General features: G+C 38.1%; 1 protein-coding gene and 1 long non-coding RNA gene across 2 annotated transcripts; one reads left to right on the top strand and one right to left on the bottom strand.

The window, feature by feature from the left end:
- Positions 1-5,621: 5,621 nt before the first annotated feature.
- On the top strand, positions 5,622-20,903 carry DDX18 (DEAD-box helicase 18). Its single transcript, XM_023931357.2, has 14 exons — positions 5,622-11,657; positions 11,758-11,940; positions 12,905-13,039; positions 13,542-13,677; positions 14,022-14,122; positions 14,223-14,422; positions 14,510-14,624; positions 15,448-15,587; positions 15,787-15,948; positions 16,957-17,109; positions 17,770-17,883; positions 18,342-18,398; positions 19,374-19,551; positions 20,175-20,903. Exons 1-14 carry the CDS (start codon positions 11,138-11,140, stop codon positions 20,315-20,317), a joined length of 2,337 nt encoding a protein of 778 aa, XP_023787125.2. The 5' UTR covers positions 5,622-11,137; the 3' UTR covers positions 20,318-20,903.
- LOC147652291 (uncharacterized) lies at positions 12,390-17,868 on the bottom strand. The gene is made up of 2 exons (XR_015288921.1): positions 17,743-17,868; positions 12,390-16,094 (listed from the first exon to the last, which is right to left on the bottom strand). It is a non-coding gene; the product is annotated as an uncharacterized LOC147652291 (long non-coding RNA).
- Positions 20,904-21,907: the final 1,004 nt, after the last annotated feature.

Below are 21,907 nucleotides of genomic sequence, written 5' to 3'. Positions count from 1 at the left end.
TAGGACAAATATGCTACATTTAAGCTGTCTGCTGTCACATACTCCACTTCCTCTTGGAGCAGTGGCTGAGCTCAAGAAGACTTCTCATCTACAAGGTCTTTTCTGAAACCCTTTTGTGTGCACATGAATAAATATTGCAAGGACTCCAGCAAGTGTAGGATATAGGCAACAATCTACACACACACACACCATATGCACAGTCCAAATTTTACCTTAAAAAATGGCAGAATCCCTGAAATTCACAGGACAAACAGCTTTGATGCCATGGAGATTTTTTGTGCATATCCATCCCATGCTTTGCAGGACCTCTTTCACCTTCTCAGCAGAACCAGACTAAGTTCTGGAACAGAGCAAGTAAATAAAGGCCATATAATATCTTTGGTGTTTTCAGGGGCATTCAGTCACACAAAAATATTAGCATTAGAATGGTCTTGAGTTGAACATTGTTATATGGAATCTACACACTGTACTCATAATTCTTTGCAAGCCTGGCCTTATAACCTTCAATACTGATGCTGCAAATATTTAAACAGATAAGGAGTTTCTGGGATAATTGATTTTTGCTCAAAATGCAAAATCCCACATTTGAAACACAGTTTAGCTATCTATACATCTGTGTGAAAAGTGCTGCTCAGTTTGGAGCACTGCCTTTATCACACCAATGCACTAAAAGCATAACATTTCCTTTTATTCCAGGATGCCATATTGTTGAGATGTGCTCTGAGAAACTCTACTGGACAAACATTATCCCGTGAAGCTTTTCAGTTCTGCAACCGCTTTATTGCAAGGCTCTCCAGGCACAAAGAAGAGCAGCACCTCATCCCATTGACTGCACTGTGAATTACACTTCATTCCTTTACAAACCTCTCTCCTCCCCCTCTGAGATAGAAACTGTTCAACTTCTTTTGGAAAGAGAAGAAAAAACCTGGATTAAAAAGGCAGCAAAGTTATGGTGATTTGCCTTTTTTCCTGTCTACTGAGAACTGTCCCAGAAATAGTCTCCTAAGTTCAGATGAAACTGAATAATATATTTTAATATCACTGAAGGCTAAGTTTGACCTTTAAATATTAATAATTAAATATTAATGAAATAGCAGGAGAAAGCAGACTGACAGGTGTAATACAAGTCAGACAAAATAGCACAGTAAAATTATATCATGCATTGAAATTCTCATTAGTGATAATGAGAAATGCACCTATAATCCATGATCTGAAAATGTACTCCAGAAAATCCTAGTAGAATAAATGATCAGAAAAATTTGCTTAAAGCAATTATTCTTATTTTATAACTTAGGGGAAATTCTGAAAGAGAGGAAAAGTCAGAAACCTGTACTTATCAATGTAAGTGAACATTCTCTTTAAATTGGACCCTGCTGGATTTTTTTCCTAAAATATTTTACTCAAGGGTCTATTTCCATTCCAATAGCACTGGAAAATCTTAATCTTTCTACAGTTCTTCATATTAGTTCACTAGATTGTTCTTCATTAATCAATGTGTATCTTTCAAACACACTGTAAATACTGCTTGTACCAGTAAGGCTGTATGAGAATAGCAGAAAATTACATGCTGAAATTATAAACATTTTCCAATTAAGTGCAATATAACAAGAGGGAGGCAGAATTTTAAAGCAGAATCAGTTCTTCATTCTGCACTTCACTGCTACATGAAACAGCAGAAGTCATGTAGAGACACTGGGAGCTTTTAAATCATTCACACTTAAAACTGTGTGTATAAATCTACTAGATGTTTTTGAGTATGAAACTTAAAATCAATGAAAACACACAATAATAATGAAGGAAAGATAAAAGATCCACAGCTGCTGTCTCACAGGTCTGTCTCTGCTAAAGCTGTGCTGTTTAATAGAAAGATTATATGATGTTGGAAATTATGTAATTAAAAGGTATTTACGATTAGTTAGTTTATTCTTCTCAAAGATAGTTAAATATCCAGAAGGTGTAAAGTTGCAGAAGGTGTAAAGTTGCAGAAGTGCATGGTGGAGGCGAGGTTTAACTTCCTCACTAAATATTCTGCACTAAAGTCAGGCTGGCCAGGGAACTCAATTTGATATCTCTCCCAGTGTCTCTCCGCATCACCTCCTGTGTCAGACCTCTTCCACGCTTAATCTTCTGTCAGAACAATAATTGAGTAACACAAATTCTGTGGCACAACACAAATGTCTTTACCTTTGCATAGAAATTCTTATCCCATGTAATCACACTCTGGAGGAAGCCTCATAGTGACCAACAGCTGTACAACATCAGCCAGAATCAAGAGTACTGCAAGATCATGTAGGTAGAATACTGAAAATGCTGTTTTCAAAGGGGATGTCTATTCTGAGTCCTTGATCTGTGTGTGCTCTAAGTCTGAACTGCCAAAATATATCCCTGAGAGGCCAAGGGCTCAGCAGAAGGACACAGGAAAGCCCTCCAGACCCTGTCTCTCTCTAAGAGTATCCAGGATTCCCTACATGCCCTGGACATGAGTCAAGGATTGATAGTTATCATGGATAAGCAAGCATAATGGTTATTGAACTCTATCCAAACAGTATGAGTGACACTTCAGGGCAGTACAGCATTTCAACTCAATCAGATAAAACTCACAGCCTACAAACCCAGATAAACACCCAGCATGTCTTCCCAAACTGCACAGGACTGCACAGAGCCTGTTCAATCCGTACTACCAACAGCTGATAAAGAGAGACACAGAAATAATTTTATTATATTATTAATGTTGTTTGTTTACATGAGAATGTTTTAAGCTCTCAGAGAATGGGGGAGTGTAGAAACTAGGCTGTATACCATGATCTTCTTCTTTGATTTGTGCATATCCTCCAACAAGGCTCTGTAATTCTAATACCTGATGTGCTCTTGCATACCCAGTAAATGACCTGTATTTTGCCACTATGAAAGTAAAGATGGATTATCTCTCATTGAATGACTCATTGATTAGATAGTTATTAATGAGATATTATGCTTTTAAACATTTCTGGAAAATGATTAAGCTAAATGTTTGACATGGCTTTTAGAGGCCTGTAGCATGATGCTGCCTAGCAACTGAAATGTCATACATTCTTTCTGATACTTTGTGATGCAGATAAAGTAACAAACTTTGGTAAATAAACTCAGCGTCATTCATACATCAAGTTTTGCCACACCAAAGAGTTTTACACTTTCATTGTATCCAGATACTCCACCATGTACACAATTCTCACCTGCAGAATCCTGGCAGCTCTAGATATTTGCATTCTAGATGTGAACAGATCATCTTCCTGCATGCCAGATTAAAAACAGGGCTCTCTGCTGGGAGAACCAGTCATCTGCAGGATGTCTACAGGCATGGATGCTGAGAAAGACAGTGCCAAGATGTTGAGTAACATGCACCAAAGTGAACAAGGTGAGTTGCAGAAGAAAGGTTGAGGACCTTTACATAAAAACATGACCTGAAGGTCTGTTATCACCAACTTGAAAAATCTTTCTCTTACACTATTGACAAACATGATGACTAAGAATATAGCTGGACATTTGGAGCAATGTATTGTTTTCCCTCTGCTGGTTCTGTAACAAGTTCAGGTAGCAATTAGAATACTTCATAAACATTAGCTAACTTCTATATCTGTTCCCCTTATTTAACACTGTCTAAAAGAATGTATTAATTTTGTTATTGTTAATATTTCTATTAGTCAGTTATGTGATGCTTAAGAGAAGTTGAGCTATTTTTAAAGTGCAAAGCAAGAATTTTCCCCAGTGAAAGTGTTGGTCGAAACTATGTATGAATCTGATATGATTATGAATAATAACTGCTCTTTACACATTTGCCATTCACATGCAATTTACTACAGTTCAAAGGAAGCAGGGACAATGCTGAGAGCATGCTTTGGGAGTCCAAAGGCCATGATGACTGAGGAGATACAAGATTATTAGCTTGCTAGAATTAAATCTATCACAGGTTCTAGTAAATAATTGAAGACAGAACATGGTTTTACTAAGCTCTGTTTGAGTTGCACTGTGTCAATAAAGACAAAGACTTAATTTAAGCCACGTTTGTGCTCTCCTGTGCCACTTTCTGGTGCTTACTCTACTGAAAAAATATATAGAAAGCTAAGAAGTTTCTGTTCATGCTTACAGCCAACAGCTCAAATTAACCTGGTTTCTAATACTGCCATGAAGTAATTATATCTCCAATAAGAACAGACAATCACACACTAGGACAGTGTTATCCCACTGGGTTATAAACAGATGTGACACTGCCTTTTGTCACGTTACATAACAGAGATCAAAGGCACCACAGCCACTTAAAACCATCTTGATCCCCTGAGGAGGCACTGTGTTGTCCAAGAATGTTGAGAGATAAATTGAGGGACAAGTTAATAGCAAGACAGAGTAGGTCATACAGTCTCTGGGCTGATCTGAATCTGTTTTTGCTCATTAAACATACATGAATGAGTTTTGTTTTGAAGCTGGTTTTCTGTGAAATTGGCCTGCATTCAGATAAAGAACACAGTCTTGGGAAGGTTGGCTACTCACTGTTGGCTCCTCAGTGTTACCAGATAACAGAGAACTGTAATTCAGGTATGTTGAAACAGCCAGGTAAGAAAACTGCACTAAGGCCATCATGAACCACAGTTCCCCCAGGATTTATATGATAGTTCATGATTTGACAACTGAATTAAAAGCCTCTGAAAGACACCAGAGCATGCAATGGTTTCCTGTGCCAACAAGACAAGAGACGTGGCATTTCCTTCACCTCATTTTAAATTTTTTTGCCTATCCCGGGGCACAAGAACAGAAATCGTAGTCACCAAGAGATTAAACTGTGATGCTTTAAGAAAGACTGCCATCTCCTGGTTTCTTCCACAACAGTCTTCCTTGGGGAAAAAAGTCGGTTTAGTTAGAGCTTATGGTTGATCATAAAGTCATGCTTGCTCTGAACCTTTAAGGGAAAATGTCACAGTTAATAAAGGACAGGCAAGTGAAAGCTGGAAAGGCTAATGCATTATGACTGTGCGATATAGGTTAAGCCAACGTGTGCAATAATTATAACTATCACAGCTTGACACAGTTTATGAAGGCCTGAACCGTAAAAGCTCGGAGCCCAGTAATACAAGCTACTTAAACATTCTCTTCTGGAGTGCTGACTCTCCAATCTTCTGCTGACTTTCAATCAGAAAAAGCAATATTACATAACGGTTGATAAGAACCAACCATTCTCATTCTCACGGATATTAAATCTCCTTTAAATTCCAATCTGAAAGGGCCTTAGGAGTAAAAGTGACTTACACTGGGTTTAAGGACATGCAGAATTATGCAGAGAAGAAGACTACTGTAAAACTATGGATGTACGAGCATAATAATGATATTGGGCAAGAGAGGGGTGAACCACTCCAAGAAAAATGCGAGAATGAACTCTTGATATTTTCTTGAAGGTGTTCAAGAATGGGCTAAAAGGACAGTCAGCTGGAGATATCACAGATTATTTGACATGGCCTTTGTTCCCTGTTTAGTTTTCTCCTCCGTCCAGGTTGATGAGAATTTGTTCTCACTAGATGTATATTTTGCAATAAAACAGTATTTTACTATCACTTGTATATTTAAATTGTATTTTAAATTTTGGTGGTTAAGAATAATTTTGTTTAATCAATATTACAATAATGCCCAGAGTTCCCTGATACACACAGGCCTTCTCTGTGCAATACAGACTCTATCTCTTTAGGTCCCATGCAAATACCCTTTTTTAAATAGTTCTTTCTTCAAGGCCTTGCAATCTAAACAAAAACAGTGGGAGTGAAGAATGGCTATCCTCACCTTATTAATGAAGATATTTCCACTGTGTGGATGACATAAATAAGATGAGAACAACCCCTTAAGGTAACAGGAACATCTACAACTCAACAAGACATTGAGGTCTGTCCTCACAAGTCCCACCCTTGGGATATCTTCAAGGATACAAACATTTAAAGCATAAATGTCAGCTTGAACACAAGCATGCTGTCTGCATTACTGAATTCAGAGGCCTGAACTCAAGGAGTTAAATTATAATCAGAAAAAACTAATACCATTGTTTAATCAATGTTTTGTTTAAGTCAATATTTTAATCCCTTTCTTCCTCAAGAGTTTTATATTGTTTAGAATAAAGGTAAAGGGAAGTTGAAACTGTAACAAAAAGAAAGTATTACTCTTAAGCACAAAAGGTTTTACATGTAAGGAAGAAATGTAAAAATTCAGCTTATTTTATTATCTGAAAGTTTTCCAGAATAGTTACAATTCTGTACTTCTATAAGCTTTAAAACTTCCAGGTAAATGTATGAAAATTAATGTTACTGAAGAAAACATGGAAAACAGGAAAAATATGGCACTCTGTTCTCCATTCTCTTTTTCACTAACAGTATAATAAACATAGGGCTGCTACTCAAGGAAGTAAAATCTGATTCCGAATTTCAGAACCCACTTTTAAAAAGAAATTTAAAGAACTGATAAATGGCATGAGAGAATTTTCTTATAAATACTCAGCAAGGTGGAGAAAATTTTACAGTGAGACTGGGTACCAGGATATGTAAATGACAGAACACATGTGATGGACGACTTAAAAAAAAAAAAAAAGAGTAACCTCAATACTTCATTCTCTTTCCTTTTTAACTAAAGGCATTTGTGTGTTGGAGCTCTCTCACAGTGAGGGTGACATCTTGTGTTCACTCCAGCCACAAACTACCACTAATCAGCCTCCATCCAGCTGCTATGCATCCAGAATATCCCTCCCCTTCAAATTTTATCTTCAAAAGAGCTGCAAAGAATTTTAGATGACCCTTTATATTCCCCTTACTGTATCAGATTTCATACTCTGAGTTTAATCATGACTTTATATCGTTTGAACAGAGCTATTTTAAATGACGATCTGTGAATTATAAAGCCATATAAAAGACACACTCCTTTTGAATAGGAGACAGTAATATATTTACTAGGATTCTTTAATTTAATGAGGGCACTGTAAAATAAATGCCTTTTATGCCTGAGAAAATTATTATTTTAAGGGTTATGAACCTGTCAGTCTGTAAGTTATAAACTAGTTGCTATACCTGCAGTTTGATTAATCTGCTAATAAATCACTTGATCCTACTTGGAGCCTTTGCAGCATTTAGAGAAACCTTCTCTAAGTGTTTTAAAAACAGGAAAGCATTAAAAATTGGAACTTTGTGGGTTAAAAAAAGAATATTGAGAATTTACATGCTGTCTTAATAAAAGTGGCTGTAGCTTACTGTCATCTGCAAAACAAGATATTTATCAACACCTGCTGGGGTTCGTGGAACAGGGGATGCAAACAGCTGTAAACAGCCTCTAAAATAGAACAGAAAATGTTTGATTATTATTTCATCTGATTCAGAAAAGCAGCTTCTGATGACCCCAAAAAACATTTTGTAAGTTTAAACTGCAAATGTCAGAAACAAACTGTAAATATAAAATAAATAAATAAATAAAATAAAATAGAATCTAAACTCTTCAGCTGTGTGCCATGCATAATTTTGTACTCCAATTATCCTCATGGTACTCTCCATCTTGCCAGTGGTACATTACAAACTGAGCACTGCTCTTGCATTATGCATTTTTTGTTCTCTCATTGCCTCTGTGAGGACAAAAATGTGTATTGCACCTTGTTTTCCTGAAGATATTTTGTTTACAGTGTGTAGGTGATAAACATAAAATAATCTCTTACTGCAAGGAAGAACTCCAGCAGCTCATACAAGGTGGCATTTGGTCCTCTGTGTGTCAGAGAGGAGATCATGCATTAGAACACCTGCAATGGTTTCAGTTCCAGCTGTAAAATATGGGCTGAATGAGAAATTTCCTAAAAAAGTCACAGATGTGATTTGAATCCAGCTCCATTGCCATGTCCACAGAGCTGCTGATGTCAGTCATAACTGAGACCAGACTTCAATATGGCACAAGTGAGACATTATCTGTAAGCAGTATTAAACAAAAACCCTAAATGTGACTGTGATAGTCTACCTTGGTTTTTCCAAACCTTACTCTCCTTGTAAGCCATACTTTCACTTCCCTCACAGATTCAGAGATATTCAGTGATACCCTACAAAGGCATGGTTTGTACTAGCAATTTCTAACTCACATTAACATTGACATGTTCTATAAATCAGGTCATCAGTTCTCTGTGTGATGTATCTGAATATATCTGTATCTAGCTATTCATATCAGTTCAGGTTTGGGTAACTTTTCTCTGTTAAAGTCCACATTTAATTTTCATTATATACCTTAACTAAATCAGAAAATTGATCATTTCTTTGTAGCCATCATTTACATATGTACACAGATTGATAAGGTAGACACGTTTGAAAAAAAAGCTTGATTTTAAACCAAGTCCTTTTGTATTACTGTCTGACACATAAATTTGCTCTAACATGGAAAATAATAATATGCTAAACATTAAAGACAGCTCTGAACACTTTTCCGGTTTGTGGTTGCAAGCAATAAAACCTTTAGTTCTCCAGTTCAGAACTGTTAGCTGAATGGTGCAGATGTTTATAAAATGCACCAGTGTTGATCTTCTTCATGTCCAGCTCAAGATATCAAAAAAGCATTTTTTCAGAAATTCTGATTTCTGGAAATAAAACTTGTCTTCTTTAATTTAGCTATATTCCCAAAATCCTATACTTAGAAATGACTACACACCTTTGTTTCATGATATTTTCTAGATGAGATTTTGGCACCTTATGTATAAGTTACCACCTTCTACTTGAAATGATACAACTGAAATCAATTACTACCTCCGTGTTACATTTTACTCAACACAAGTCAGTTTATGGTAAGTAGGCAAAAAAAATCTGAATTTAGCTTTAAGGATGAATTAACTCTGGGAGATAAAATACTGACATAGGAAGCCCATTAAAAACATTCATCTTCAGAAACAAATTCAGAGCATCTTATATGGACCTGTTCAGCTCTATAAAGGTTTCACTCACACAAAACATGTTTCCCTACAAACCTTCCTGCGAGATCATGTGCAGAAAATTTGAGACATTTTGACAACAACTCAATAACCATTTGAGAAAATCCTATTGTTAGTAATGATTGCCTGATAACTCAAGCAATTAGGAATGAATGTATTGGACAAAAATGACACTTGTGCTAGAGGGGATACATACACTATCTAAGAAATGCCAAAATTCAGAGAAAAACTATTAACATGAGTTAGTGGTTTAAATTACTGTCTAGACTTGTCACAATAATATTATCATTATTATATTAATTTTTTTTTGTGACTTTCCACAATAACAGCTTAAAACAAATAAATGCTAAAAGAAGGAAGCTTAAAAACATATTATGAAATTTCCAGAGAAGCACATTTGTTTGTTAACTCCAAGTAACATGATTTGCAAGATATTGAGAGAGAACAATTTTGGAGCTCATGATAATTTGTTGCCTAAAAAAAATCTGTCATTTCTGAATTCTTATACAGAATGCCCTGACATCTGTGTAAACAGATGAGTGACCTTCTTTTGTCTATAAAGTTTTCCTTGTGTGCCATGGTGATTGTAGCCAACAGACACAGCAGGTCAGTGGGATCTGACATAACTTTTCTGGACAGTTTATCAATGTGGGCCTTGTGCCACACTAATGCAATTTCACGAAGACTTGCCAAGTCAGCCAGAACCCAGAATGGACACTGAGGTGAGTTCTTTATAAAGGCTTTTACCTGACCAGGTAAAAGAGTTTCCAGGTCCTAATTCTTGGAAGAGCTGGGGGTATGATGACGAGGGTGAAAGTGAAAATAGTGATGATCTTGGAACTACTGGTTAAGATGGGAACATGAAGACCATGCCATGCCCAAAGGACATAACTTTGTCCTCCCTCTGTGCATTAGTGCTAGCTCCCTGCTGTCCAGATCTTTATACATTTTATCTGCACAATGACCATATTCTAGAAAGAAACACTGCCTGGGTTAAATCTGGATCCAAATAGTAAACCTAGTCACATCTATATAAATCAGTACAGACTAGGAAGAGGAATGTCTACTTAAAAATACATTCTGCAAATGCAATATAAGATAGCCAGGGAGAAAATATTCACTGAATCTAGTAGTACGAAATGCTTAATATTAAGCAGGTAAAACTGAGTTCCTTTGGAGTCTGTACCAAAAGCCTTTCTTGCTGAGGATGGATCAGTCTGGTTTCAAATGCAGCTGATGGAAATAGCAGTAATCCATTCAATTTATTAAAGCAGTAGCTTGACACGTTTTCAAGTCTCTGAAAGTCTGGACAGGATGGCCATAGTTCACAGTCTGAAGCTCTGGCAAGACAAATTTAATTTTCATCCTGGTGGTCCAAACGACCTATGCAAGACGAGAATTACAGACGGCAAAAAAAAAATTGCTTTCGTTACTTAATATAGAATTAGTTCCGCAGTTTGTTCTGTGTTTCAGCAAGGTATCAAGGGCCGAACCTCACTCAGTTTGCAGTGTCGGGTCTCTCGGAAGGCGCTGGTTTCTGGTCTCAGGTGGCAAAGCTGCGGCACATCCCTGCGCTGTCTGTGCCCTCTGCTCTCCGGAGGGAAGGGGCAGGGAAGTGACTCTTCCCCGGTGTTTGGCACTGCTGATGCCGCAGCTCGAGTGCCGTGCCCGGTTCTGGGCCCCTCAGCCGCAGAGCACCGAGGGGCTGGAGGGAGAGCACAGTGAGGCAGTGAGGCTGGGGAAGGGGCTGGAGCACAAGTCTGATGAGCAGCGCTGAGGGAGCTGAGGGTCTGGTTTTTAACCTGGAAAAAAGGAGGTTCTGGGGACCCTTCTGCCTTCTACTCCCTGACAGGAGCGGGCAGCCGGGGGTTCAGGTTCTGCTCCCAGGGAACTGAGACAGGACAAGAACACATGGCCACAAGCTGCGCCAGGGGAGGTTTATTTAGGTTGGCTGTTAGGAGGAATTTCTTCCCAAATTGTGATTAAACATTGGAATGAACTGCCTGGGGAGGTGGTGGATTCACCACCCCTGGAAGTCTTTAAGGAAAGCCGGGACATGGCACTCAGAACCACAGTGTAGTCGACATAGTGATTTTGGTCGTCAGTTGGACTCGGATGATCTCAGAGCTCTTTTCCAACCTGATTCTTCTGTCTCTTTCTCCCATTGAACACTTGTAAGCACTGATGGAGGCAGCACCACAGGGCAGACGGTGTGTTGTGAGCCTAGGGGTCTGTGTGAGACACGGCGGGCCTCCGCCTCAGGGAAACGCGGGACGTGTTCCGCTGAGGCCGCTGAGGCCGCTGAGGCCGCTGAGGCGCGGAGCCGGGAGCGGAGCAGGGACCGGGGCAGGGAGCAGGACAGGGATCGGGCCGGGAGCAGGACAGGGATCGGGCCAGGATCGGGGCCTGGAGAAGAGCAGGATCGGGGCAGGGAGCAAGCCGGACCCCGCGCTGCGCTGCCTCCGCCGAGCCCCCAGAGGGCGCTGCCCGGTTCCCGTGAGGCCCCGCGGGCGGCGGTTCCGGCGGGTCCGGCCGCGGCCTCCCCACGTGTGCCAGGAGCGCGGGGTTCCCGCTGCCGCCGCCGCGATGTCGGTGCCGGCTGCTGCCAGCAACCTGCCCATGCGGCTGCTCCGCAGGAAGATCCACAAGCGCAACCTGAAGCTGCGGCAGCGCAACCTGAAGCTGCGGGCGGCCCAGGGGGCAGGTAAGGGCGGGCGGCGCCGCCGAGCCTCTCCCGGGCTGAGAGCCAGCGGAGCCTAACTTTGTGTTCTCTCCCCTGTCTCCTCCTTCTGTCTCCCGTGCAGTGCCGAACGAGGGGGCTTCTCAGGCACCCCCGGAGGAGGAGGAGGTGGAGGAGGCGGCGGTGCCAGAGGTGGACGCAGCGGCCGAGGAGGGCGCAGAGCCTGTGGATGCAGCCGGACCCCGAAGCGGAGAAAAGAAGAAAAAGAAGAAGAAAAAGAGAAAAGCGGCGGCCAATGGAGGAGATGGTGCGTGCTCTTAGCAAAGAGTCTCCCAGAGCTGAGTTAGTCTGGGAGACCCCACAAGCGCCTCCTTAGGGCTCCCGCCGCGTCGGGGAATGTTAGAAATGCCATGTGCCGGTCAGGTGTGCGTTTTAAAGTCCTTGAGATCTAAAGCTTTACCTATTTCATTCCACCTGCGATATTTGATTAATATTAATTCGTACTAGTAGCCAATTAATTTGTTCCGTGGGATTCTGTTTTGTACCGTTGATTGAATGTTTTGCTTGTGTATTATTCAAATACATGCCCTGTTGTTTCAGAGCTCTGGTAGATGGGTGCTCTCTGTACTTGGCTGTGCAGCCAATACAGCCTTTTAGCAATATGTCCAGTCTTTGGCAACATTTATATATTATGAAACTGAATTATACTGGAAATCTACCAAAAACCCAAGAAATAACTACACAAATACTGCTAGGTTTGCATATGTTTTTATACATATATATTTATAGATACTTATATAGACGTACATGAGGAATGGAGGCTCACAAATTGTATTTGATTTTTGGGACACGCATCATGGTTATGCCAATGAGGAAATACTTTTGCCTCTGAAGATTCAAGTACCTAAAATGCAACTTTTCATATATCCTGAGCACAAATGGTGTAGGATATTTGGTGTCTGCATTTCAGATGTGAAAGAATTTTGTAACTGGTTTAAGGACAATTTATCTTGCTTCCACACTATGATATACATCAAGCTACATTGTTTCACTATGTAAAGTGGGCTGGAAGGAACTTGGGGATTTTTTTGCTCTGTGTCTCAGAAAATTCCGTAGAAACCTTGTCTCTTCTCCCTTCCACCTAATGGAAAATTGTGATCTTTTTATGTGGCTTACAGAGTAAAGGAAATTCAGTCTGTGGACCAACTTTATATGATAACCATGACCTTTGTATTTCTAACTGACTTGTCTTCTGTAAAATAACACTCCAGATACAGAAACCAAAAAAGCAAAAACAGAAGAAGATGATTCTGCAGAGGTAGAAGATGGAGATAAGCAGGACTCTGGAGAGAAAGAAGTGGAAGAGGAGGAGGATGAAGTGCCCAGTTTGCCACTAGGTGTAACAGGTATCTTGTGTTCTCTATTTCATGCATGGGCAAAATCCCAAGATCTAACACTTTCCTTCCAGAGCAAGTTGCAGTTTTCAAGTGAGCTTTGTGAGTCAGGAGTTTGAATACATGATGTGACACTGGCAGCTGTACAGCTCTCACCCACCTACTGTTCTTGGAAATCTGCATTATATACACACCCGTTGGTCCTACCATTACTAGTGCAAGTGTTTTTTAAACCTATAGACACACATGCTTGTCTGTAAAGGAAGAAGTCCATGAATAGCAAGCTGGACACGTAGAACTAGTAAATCTGACAGAAAAAACAGTGCATTCATCTTCATTCTTATTAACTCATTAATACGGAGTATTTTTCCAATGTCCTTGGATTTTGTGCAGAATGCAATAAGGAGTCCTTTGATTTTTTTCCTATGGGTCAGTTTGAGCTGATTAATCTTAGATGGCAGAGGAATTAGAAGAAATAAGTTTAAATATTTTTCATTTTGTCCCTCACTTTCAGGTGCTTTTGAAGACAATTCCTTTGCTTCCCTGGCTGGTTCTGTCAGTGAGAATACATTGAAAGGCATAAACGACATGGGGTTTACACACATGACTGAAATTCAACATAAAAGTATTAAGCCTCTTCTAGAAGGCAGGTAAGAAATAGGGCTTTTTAGTCACTCTAATGACCCCAAATGTTTTGTAAACTTTGCTGGCAAGCTACATACATGAATGATAAAATCAAATCATGGAATCATTAAGGTTGGAAAAGACCTCCACAATCATCAAGTCCAGCCTTTCACTGACCGATTGCTGTGACCTGCCTCTGCCAGCAAGCTCCACTTCTTAAAGTGGAGTACCAGCTCCACTTCTTAAAGCTTTATCTTTCTCTAGGTCTTCTTTAAGCCATGTTAGTTTTCACATTGTCAGCAGGGATCAGATTGTTCTTCTCTCAGTATGGTCAACTAAATAGTTCTTTTTCTAACATTGCTGCTTACAGGGATATTTTAGCAGCTGCAAAAACAGGCAGTGGAAAAACACTTGCGTTTCTCATTCCTGCAGTAGAGCTCATCTACAAGCTGAAATTCATGCCTAGGAATGGTAAGGCTTTTCATTTCACTGCTGAGTTTTACTGTAAAGCAGCCATTTAGGGCATTGGATGGCTTGTAGCTGACTCCTGTCTAATTGATGTATTTTTTAGGAACTGGTGTTATTATTCTTTCTCCTACTCGAGAGCTGGCTATGCAAACCTACGGAGTTCTTAAAGAACTTATGAATCATCATGTTCACACCTATGGTCTGATAATGGGGGGCAGTAACAGATCAGCAGAAGCACAGAAGCTTGGAAATGGAATCAACATCATTGTAGCAACACCAGGAAGACTGCTGGATCATATGCAGGTAGATAGAATATTGATGTCTGATCTTGTTATTAAAACATAATAAAACTCTTTTTCCTGTCTGACTGTGAGTTTGTTAATCTTCTAGAACACTCCAGGTTTCATGTACAAGAACTTGCAGTGTTTGGTAATTGATGAGGCAGATCGAATTTTGGAGGTTGGATTTGAAGAAGAAATGAAACAGATCATAAAACTTTTACCAAGTAAGAAAAAAAAATATCTCTCTTGCCTGGAAATCACTTGACTAACATTATGTCTTCTTTCTGACTCAATTATTATAAGAGAAGTCATTAATTTTTATAGTTCTGTAAATTGACTTCATAGCCGTGTTCTTACTCAGTCCTTTTTTTCTGCTAGACAGTATATATTACTTGTTGAACATCATTTATCTGAGGAACAGAGTTTTCAAAAGAACAGAGATATAATTCTGATATAAAATCCTTTTAGTTTTTTAGTCTATTTTCTCATTCATCTTCCTTTGTCTGTTTATTTCCTGCAATTCATTATTTCCTAATAAGGTTTAAATACAAGGAAAAAGATCTTCTGACTTGCAGTTCAATCTTTTTTGATACCTCCAAGACCAGTGTCTTGAAGAAGCTTAAGTATTTACCTTAAATTTCTATTTTCCTAATTTTTCATTTAGCTATTCCTTGTAAATGATGTATTAAACACACAAAAATATTGTAATATTCATGGGAATTAATGTAGAATTAGAAGATGGATCTCTGTTTAAGTTGTTGTTTTGTGTCTAAACTGGATTGCAAATGATTATTAACATTTTTACAGAAAAATACAGAGAAAGAACACTGTATTTTGATAGCAGTTAGGATTTTGGGGGTGGGGACAGCTGAAATAAACATGGTATACACCCTATATAATACAACTACACCTCTTTGTCAGTAGTAGTATGTTTGAATTAGAATTTAATTGGAAGATTTGCCCAGGGAAGTTTGCAGTTAGAGATTTTATGACCTCCCTATTTGAATTTTTCTTTAAAAAGTGAGGCTGTCTTTCAAATACTTCCAGAGCGCAGACAGACGATGCTTTTCTCTGCCACACAAACCAGAAAGGTCGAAGATCTGGCAAAGATCTCTCTGAAGAAAGAGCCACTGTATGTCGGGGTTGATGATAACAAGGAGACAGCAACAGTAGATGGTCTGGAGCAGGTAAGACAAACATTAGTGGGAGGGTTGAGATCTCTGAACACACCAAACCCTGTGGTTGTTTTACTTGGGATGTTTAAAATGTATTTCACTGTTTAACTATTTGGTGGGTTTTTTTTCACAAAGTAACCCTGATGTGTGTTACTAAAACACAAGTTTGCTCCTTACTATTTTTATTTTAAAATGTTTAAAATTTTTGCAGGGTTATGTGGTGTGTCCATCTGAAAAAAGATTCCTTCTGCTCTTCACATTCCTCAAGAAGAACCGGAAGAAGAAACTGATGGTATTTTTTTCTTCATGTATGTCAGTGAAGTACCACTATGAATTACTCAACTACATTGATCTGCCTGTTTTGGCCATTCATGTAAGTGTCTTATTCATTGATTTATTTTGAATTATTCTGATAACACCTGTAAGCTGTTACTGGCTTTACGTTTGCCTGGTTTGTTTCGGTCCAGTTTCTAATAAACAGACACCCTGCTCACCAAACTGATGATGGTCTTGATTAGTCTGTAATTAGTCTGAAATAAAGATGATGTAATAACACTTCAGTAATCAGACTTGCTGTTTTTTGAACCAGCACTGAACACTGATATTAATTTATGCTCTCTGTGTATCAACATTTCTGTTTTATTCCAATAAGTTACCTTTCACAAACACTAAAATTCAATATGTGGGGCAAGTTTCTTGTCAGAGAAATCCAGAGTCTGATGTCTGAAGTATTTGATGCTTTTCCTAAGGCCAAGGTGATGCTTGGATTTATTTTTACATATTTATATAATACATAAATATATAAAATATAATATTTTGTAATATATTTATCTGTTATATAGAAATATTTTATATCTAATATATATATGTAATTTTTATATTTTTTTTTAATGCCAATTCTTACCATTTGGATGAGTAAATTTTTTTCAAAACCACAAAATGCACAGTCAGGAACAAAGAATTGACTGCAAGGCTATAAAACAGTTACAACTAACCACAAATAATCCTTTTTTATTATGCTTTGGGGGGAAATTTCTTGCTATTTTTCGATGGAACTGTGACAAGTATCAGTTTTGTTTGGTTGTTTGCTTTTTTCACCTGTAATCTGTCTAACATTGCTAGACTTGTTAATGTCCTTTTCCTGAACTTGAAACATTTATGTTGTGCTCATAAGAAGAATGTTTATGCAATTTTTAGTGTTTTGGGAGATACATTGTAACCTCTGAGGGATGACACTTCTTGTAACTCTGTGCGTTTTATTTTTTCCTTTGTTTCTTCACTGCAAAATGGTCCTGCTTGGTCTGTACAAGATTTGGAAAGATATCTCAAATAATTTTTTCTTATTTGGTATTTCATCCCCAGTGTATTTGTTTCCTTTCAGGGCAAGCAGAAACAGACCAAACGTACTACAACATTTTTCCAGTTCTGTAATGCAGAGTCTGGAATACTGCTGTGCACTGATGTGGCTGCCAGAGGATTGGATATTCCTGAGGTTGATTGGATTGTCCAATATGACCCTCCAGATGATCCAAAGGTAAGTTAAGGAAATAGACAAGTGTCACAGCAAGAAATCAAATTCTGACTGCAAACTTAGTTGCAGAGAAGAGCTGAAACTGCTGCTTGGCAGAGGGCAGGGTTCAGCCATGGTCATATCCAGCTGCTGGTTTCTTTCACTGCCCTTCACCAGCTCCTAGGAAATGCTGCTCCTAGCCAAGACCTTTGTTGTCTTCTCAAGAATTGCATTTTAAAATATTGTTGGTGCTGTGAAATTAAAATCTAATCAGCTAAACAATCAAACACTTCTCAAGAGAAGTGTGAGTTTACATATGCATCCCTGAGCTTTTCCAGTTGAAATTTGCTTTTTTGTTTAAAGATAGTATTCTTACTTGAATAAAAGTCTACTGTAAACAAGGGAAATTCAAAAACCTCCAAAATCAAGGTTTAGTTTTCAGTTACTGCAGACTAAGATTTTTTTTCTTTAGTAAAAGATAAAATGCTTTAGTCAAGGGCTCTGTCTCAGCCAGCTGTTGCTTTGCACCTTCAGCACTTGTGTTCCCTTATCCATGTGTAGGTGCCAAGAAAAAGTCGTACCAAATAGGGAAAGATACATTACATTATACTGAGGTTAACTTTGGTGTATTTTTGTTGATTATTAAGACTGCCTGACCTTGTTGCCTGATACTCTTTCCAAAAGGAATATATCCATCGTGTTGGTAGGACTGCCAGAGGAATAAATGGTAGAGGACACGCTCTGCTCATTTTACGACCAGAAGAACTGGGCTTCCTTCGTTATCTGAAACAAGCCAGGGTAAACTTCTGTCTACATACATTTTTTTTTACTGTACATTCAGTTTTTAAAGGCAAAAACTGTTAGTTTGTTTTGTTTTTTCAAAGATCAGTTTAATTTTGTTCATTCCAAAAGAAGCAGAGTCTTCTTCTAAAGGTAATAATTTCAATAGAACTGCAGAGTTTCTTGGTTGCTCTCCTTAGAGACTTGTTTTGTGGCTTTTAACTAAAGTGATTTAACTTGTAAAGCAAAAGAGGTAAAAAATGGTGTTATACTGAGTGTCTCTATTACTCTGGCTTAAAGGAAGTGATAATACTGTCATATTGATGTAAAGGCACTTTACAGATACAGCTGTAGTATTAAAAAAAACTGTTATCTAGCAGTTTCTTTTCTATTTGTCCTTGGTCTTAAACACATTCACTACATTTACACAGTGTAAATAAATACTTTGGTATTTCATTTCTTCTTTTGTTTTTAAGGTACCGCTAAGTGAATTTGAATTTTCTTGGTCAAAGATCTCAGATATCCAGTCTCAGGTATGACATGTTTTTATATTTCAACTACTTTGAATATCTGTATTATAATTTGCATGGATAATGTTGCAGTCTATAATAACTCCAACTCAAAAATACGTGTGCTTGTTTAGGAATTGTAATATACAATCCTATGTGTATTTTTAATTAGCTGATGTTAATAAAGCCCAGCATCAGCTAAACTTCTTTTGTGCTCCTGTGCTACAAAAATAGCCAAGGAACACAGAGTTGAGTGGAATAGCATAGATAATTCTGAAGATGTGAATTTTTATTGGTGATTACCTCTGTGAATCATTCTTTTGATAAGAGTTCTGTTAAGTTTCTTTGCAGTAACTTGAATTTAAAATAGCAAGTACAGGAAGCAGTGAAGACAGTCCTTACAGAGAGAGAGTCCTAATTAAGCATAATCAGGAAGAAATTATGCCTAATGTAGCTTTTTTTCAGAATGCTGAATTAATGTACATTAAACATCAAATGAAACCCTGGGATCTAATGAGTATTGGGAATTTGGCCTACATCAAATAAAATGTATTAGTCTACCCTGGTGTATCTGCATTTTTGGTTTAGAATTAATACTGCTGATTTCACAATGCATTGCCACACCAGACTGTACACAGAATTGCATGGAATCACACAGTTCAGCTGTCAGGCTGGCAGTTCTCATACACATGGTTTCATGGGGTGGCTGCAGGTGTATTGTCCTTGATTAACTTACTTGTTTAATATTTCTGTAAATTTTCATATTGCTAAGCCTTTGTTTGTGCTGTAACTCAGCTTCAGGCCTTTGTGTCCCTCTTCTTGTCTACAAAAGCATTTTTACACCTGCCATGTGCATTTTGATGTCCCAGGGCAGTTTTGCTGAAGTGAGGAGTTAATGTCATTGCCACTCACACAGTAAAAAATGTCTGAATATAATGTATAGACTTTTAACAGCCATAATTGTTTATGTCTCTTATGGTTTTCTTGTCCCCTCACCAGCTGGAAAAACTGATAGAGAAGAACTACTTCCTTCACAAGTCAGCCCAGGAGGCTTACAAAGCTTACATCAGAGCTTACGACTCCCATTCTCTGAAGCAGATCTATGATGTGAATAATCTGGATCTTCCCAAAGTCAGCCTTTCATTTGGTTTTAAAGTTCCTCCATTTGTTGACCTCAGTATCCTTTTATTCCAGTGCTTCAAAGCTGAAATTCTGCATTATAAATGTTAAGTGCAACTTGCTGAATTCCTGTGGTACCTCAAGTTCTGCTGTTTTGTTGTTGGGGTTGGAGTTTTTCTGCTAATAATCATAAAAATGCATCATGCTCCAACAGCACTTGTCAAAGAAAATGTAAATATTGGAAATAATATAACTGCAAAAAACGCCTACAAACATCTCTTTTAGCATATGTTCATGCTATAAAAGCTTCAGTTGCTGTTGGGTAGATTATGGAATGCACCCATGTTCCAAAGTATTGTTCTCCTCTATGAAAAATTATTTTCATTGAAATGTACTTGCTTAAGTTTGGAATATTGGCATAGATGGGCAAGAGCAGGAACTAGAAGACTGTGTCTAAATTACTGTCAAACCTGACTGGATGGAATTTGAAGCAGTAGTGCATTGGACAGTTTAATTGGACAGCTGGAGGAGTATTTAGAACCACAGGCACAATGTTCTCTGTAATTAGGCAGCTCTGCTTTTTGTGTAATTTTTTTTTCTCACATCAACAACCCTTGGTAAACCCAAAATGCAGTATTTCAATTTACTCCTTTTTAAGTTCTTTAACCAATAAAATTTCAGATGTGAACAGCAACCATGGCAGAAGACTGCAGAAAAGAGGCGGAGGTGGGGGATTTGGCTACCAGAAGGCAAAGAACGTCCACAAAGCAAAAATCTTCAAACACATCAGCAAGAAATCTGACAATCGGCAGTTTTCTCGTTAATTATGGTCACTTAAATGCCTTGTGGCCTTGGAGTAGCCTACCTTGATCAAAACCATCTGGCAGTTACTTCCACTTTAAACAGCTCCTTTCTCATTTTTAGGTCTCTTTAAGAATATTTTGTTTTCTGGGAACATCTTTTATTTTTCACTTCAGGAAGAGTCTTCAGAACTGAGGCTGAAGGAGAATATGGCCAGAAAATTTTGCCATACTCTTGTAAGGAAGATTATTTAAATTACCTTAAGTCAATACTACAGAGATATTTTTATTAAAGAAAGGAAGAATACTTTTATGTTTTATAGAAGAATTTGCTTTACACTTACCCTTCTTTCTGTGCATATGTCTGAAAGTTCTTAGAGTGGACAACATAAGGATATTGGGAGAAAGAAAGGTTTTGCTCAGATGAATCATTGCAAGAGATTTTAATGCTACAGAACTCTGCTTGGCCATCAAATATACTGAAGAATATAGAAGATTCCTTTATAACTGAACCATGGATTAATAATTAAGGCTGTATGAGCTTGTGAATAATTTCAGACATAGTATCTGTATGACAAGTACAGTGTCCACAATAAATCTCTTGCATCAATTCTGGGATATGACTAATACTGGTTTAATGTAATGGTAATAATGGTAACACTAGTGAAATACTTGGTTTTCCTTCATGTTCAGTTTCAATCTGAACTTATTAATCTGGTGATATCTAGTGTACTCTGCAAAGAATTAAGGAAAGCAGATTACATGAATTAAAGCACTCAACCCAGGTAATGTTTTTTAAGATGCTTCATAACCTTGATGCAGTGAGAAGTTCTGCTGTTGTATCTTGCAAATTACAAAAGAGAATTGCTTTCAAGTCTTAGTACATCAGATCAGCAATGAGCAAAGTCAAAGATACTGCCACAGGACTGGTAGATGGAGAGACTCAATAAGTGAAAAGGTGAAATGGGATATAAATAAACTAGAAGGGTGTTTTGAAGGAGGAATATAAAAAACTGAAATGGAAGAGGGTGGAATACACATCACAGACAAGAAAAAATGTAGAGGCTTCAGTACAAGAATACACAAGTTGGGTAAGAGAGTAATTGTATTACATATATTATTTCCAGCTTTCTGCCATTGTAGCAGTAGGTGACTGCTCTTACGAGGCTACAGTGGTGGTGGGAAGTGGTTAAAAAGTGTTCACTTGTCAAGGAAAGACTAAAATGTCACAAAATCCAGAAATGTGGGCCATGTGTGATTACAGTAAAAGAGCTTTTAATTTACAAAAGCATAAGTAGTCATTCCAACATAAATTGGACTCTTATTTCTTAAGTCTTCTGAGGTAGCATGTCAGATTTAAAACTGATACATGCGTTGAAGTATTTTTTTAAAAAATCTGGGGACTTTTGATCCTTGGTGAAAGCAGATGGAGAGAAGTAATAGGACCATTCTGTTTCTAATGCTTCCACCATTCAGAACTGAGCATTGTCTGGTTTTCCCTCTTAGGAAATAGCTGACTCTAATGGGCTTTTAAGATTTTTAATGTCAAAATAATTTTGTTAGTAGAATTCGAATGTCTTGTGCTTCTAAGCTTGCAATGAAATAGCAAAATCT

Source organism: Cyanistes caeruleus, chromosome 7 (assembly GCF_971803275.1).
Source record: "Cyanistes caeruleus chromosome 7, bCyaCae1.hap1.1, whole genome shotgun sequence".
In the NCBI taxonomy this organism is placed as follows: Eukaryota; Metazoa; Chordata; class Aves; order Passeriformes; family Paridae; genus Cyanistes; species Cyanistes caeruleus.
This window is presented reverse-complemented; position numbering and strand designations above follow the sequence as displayed.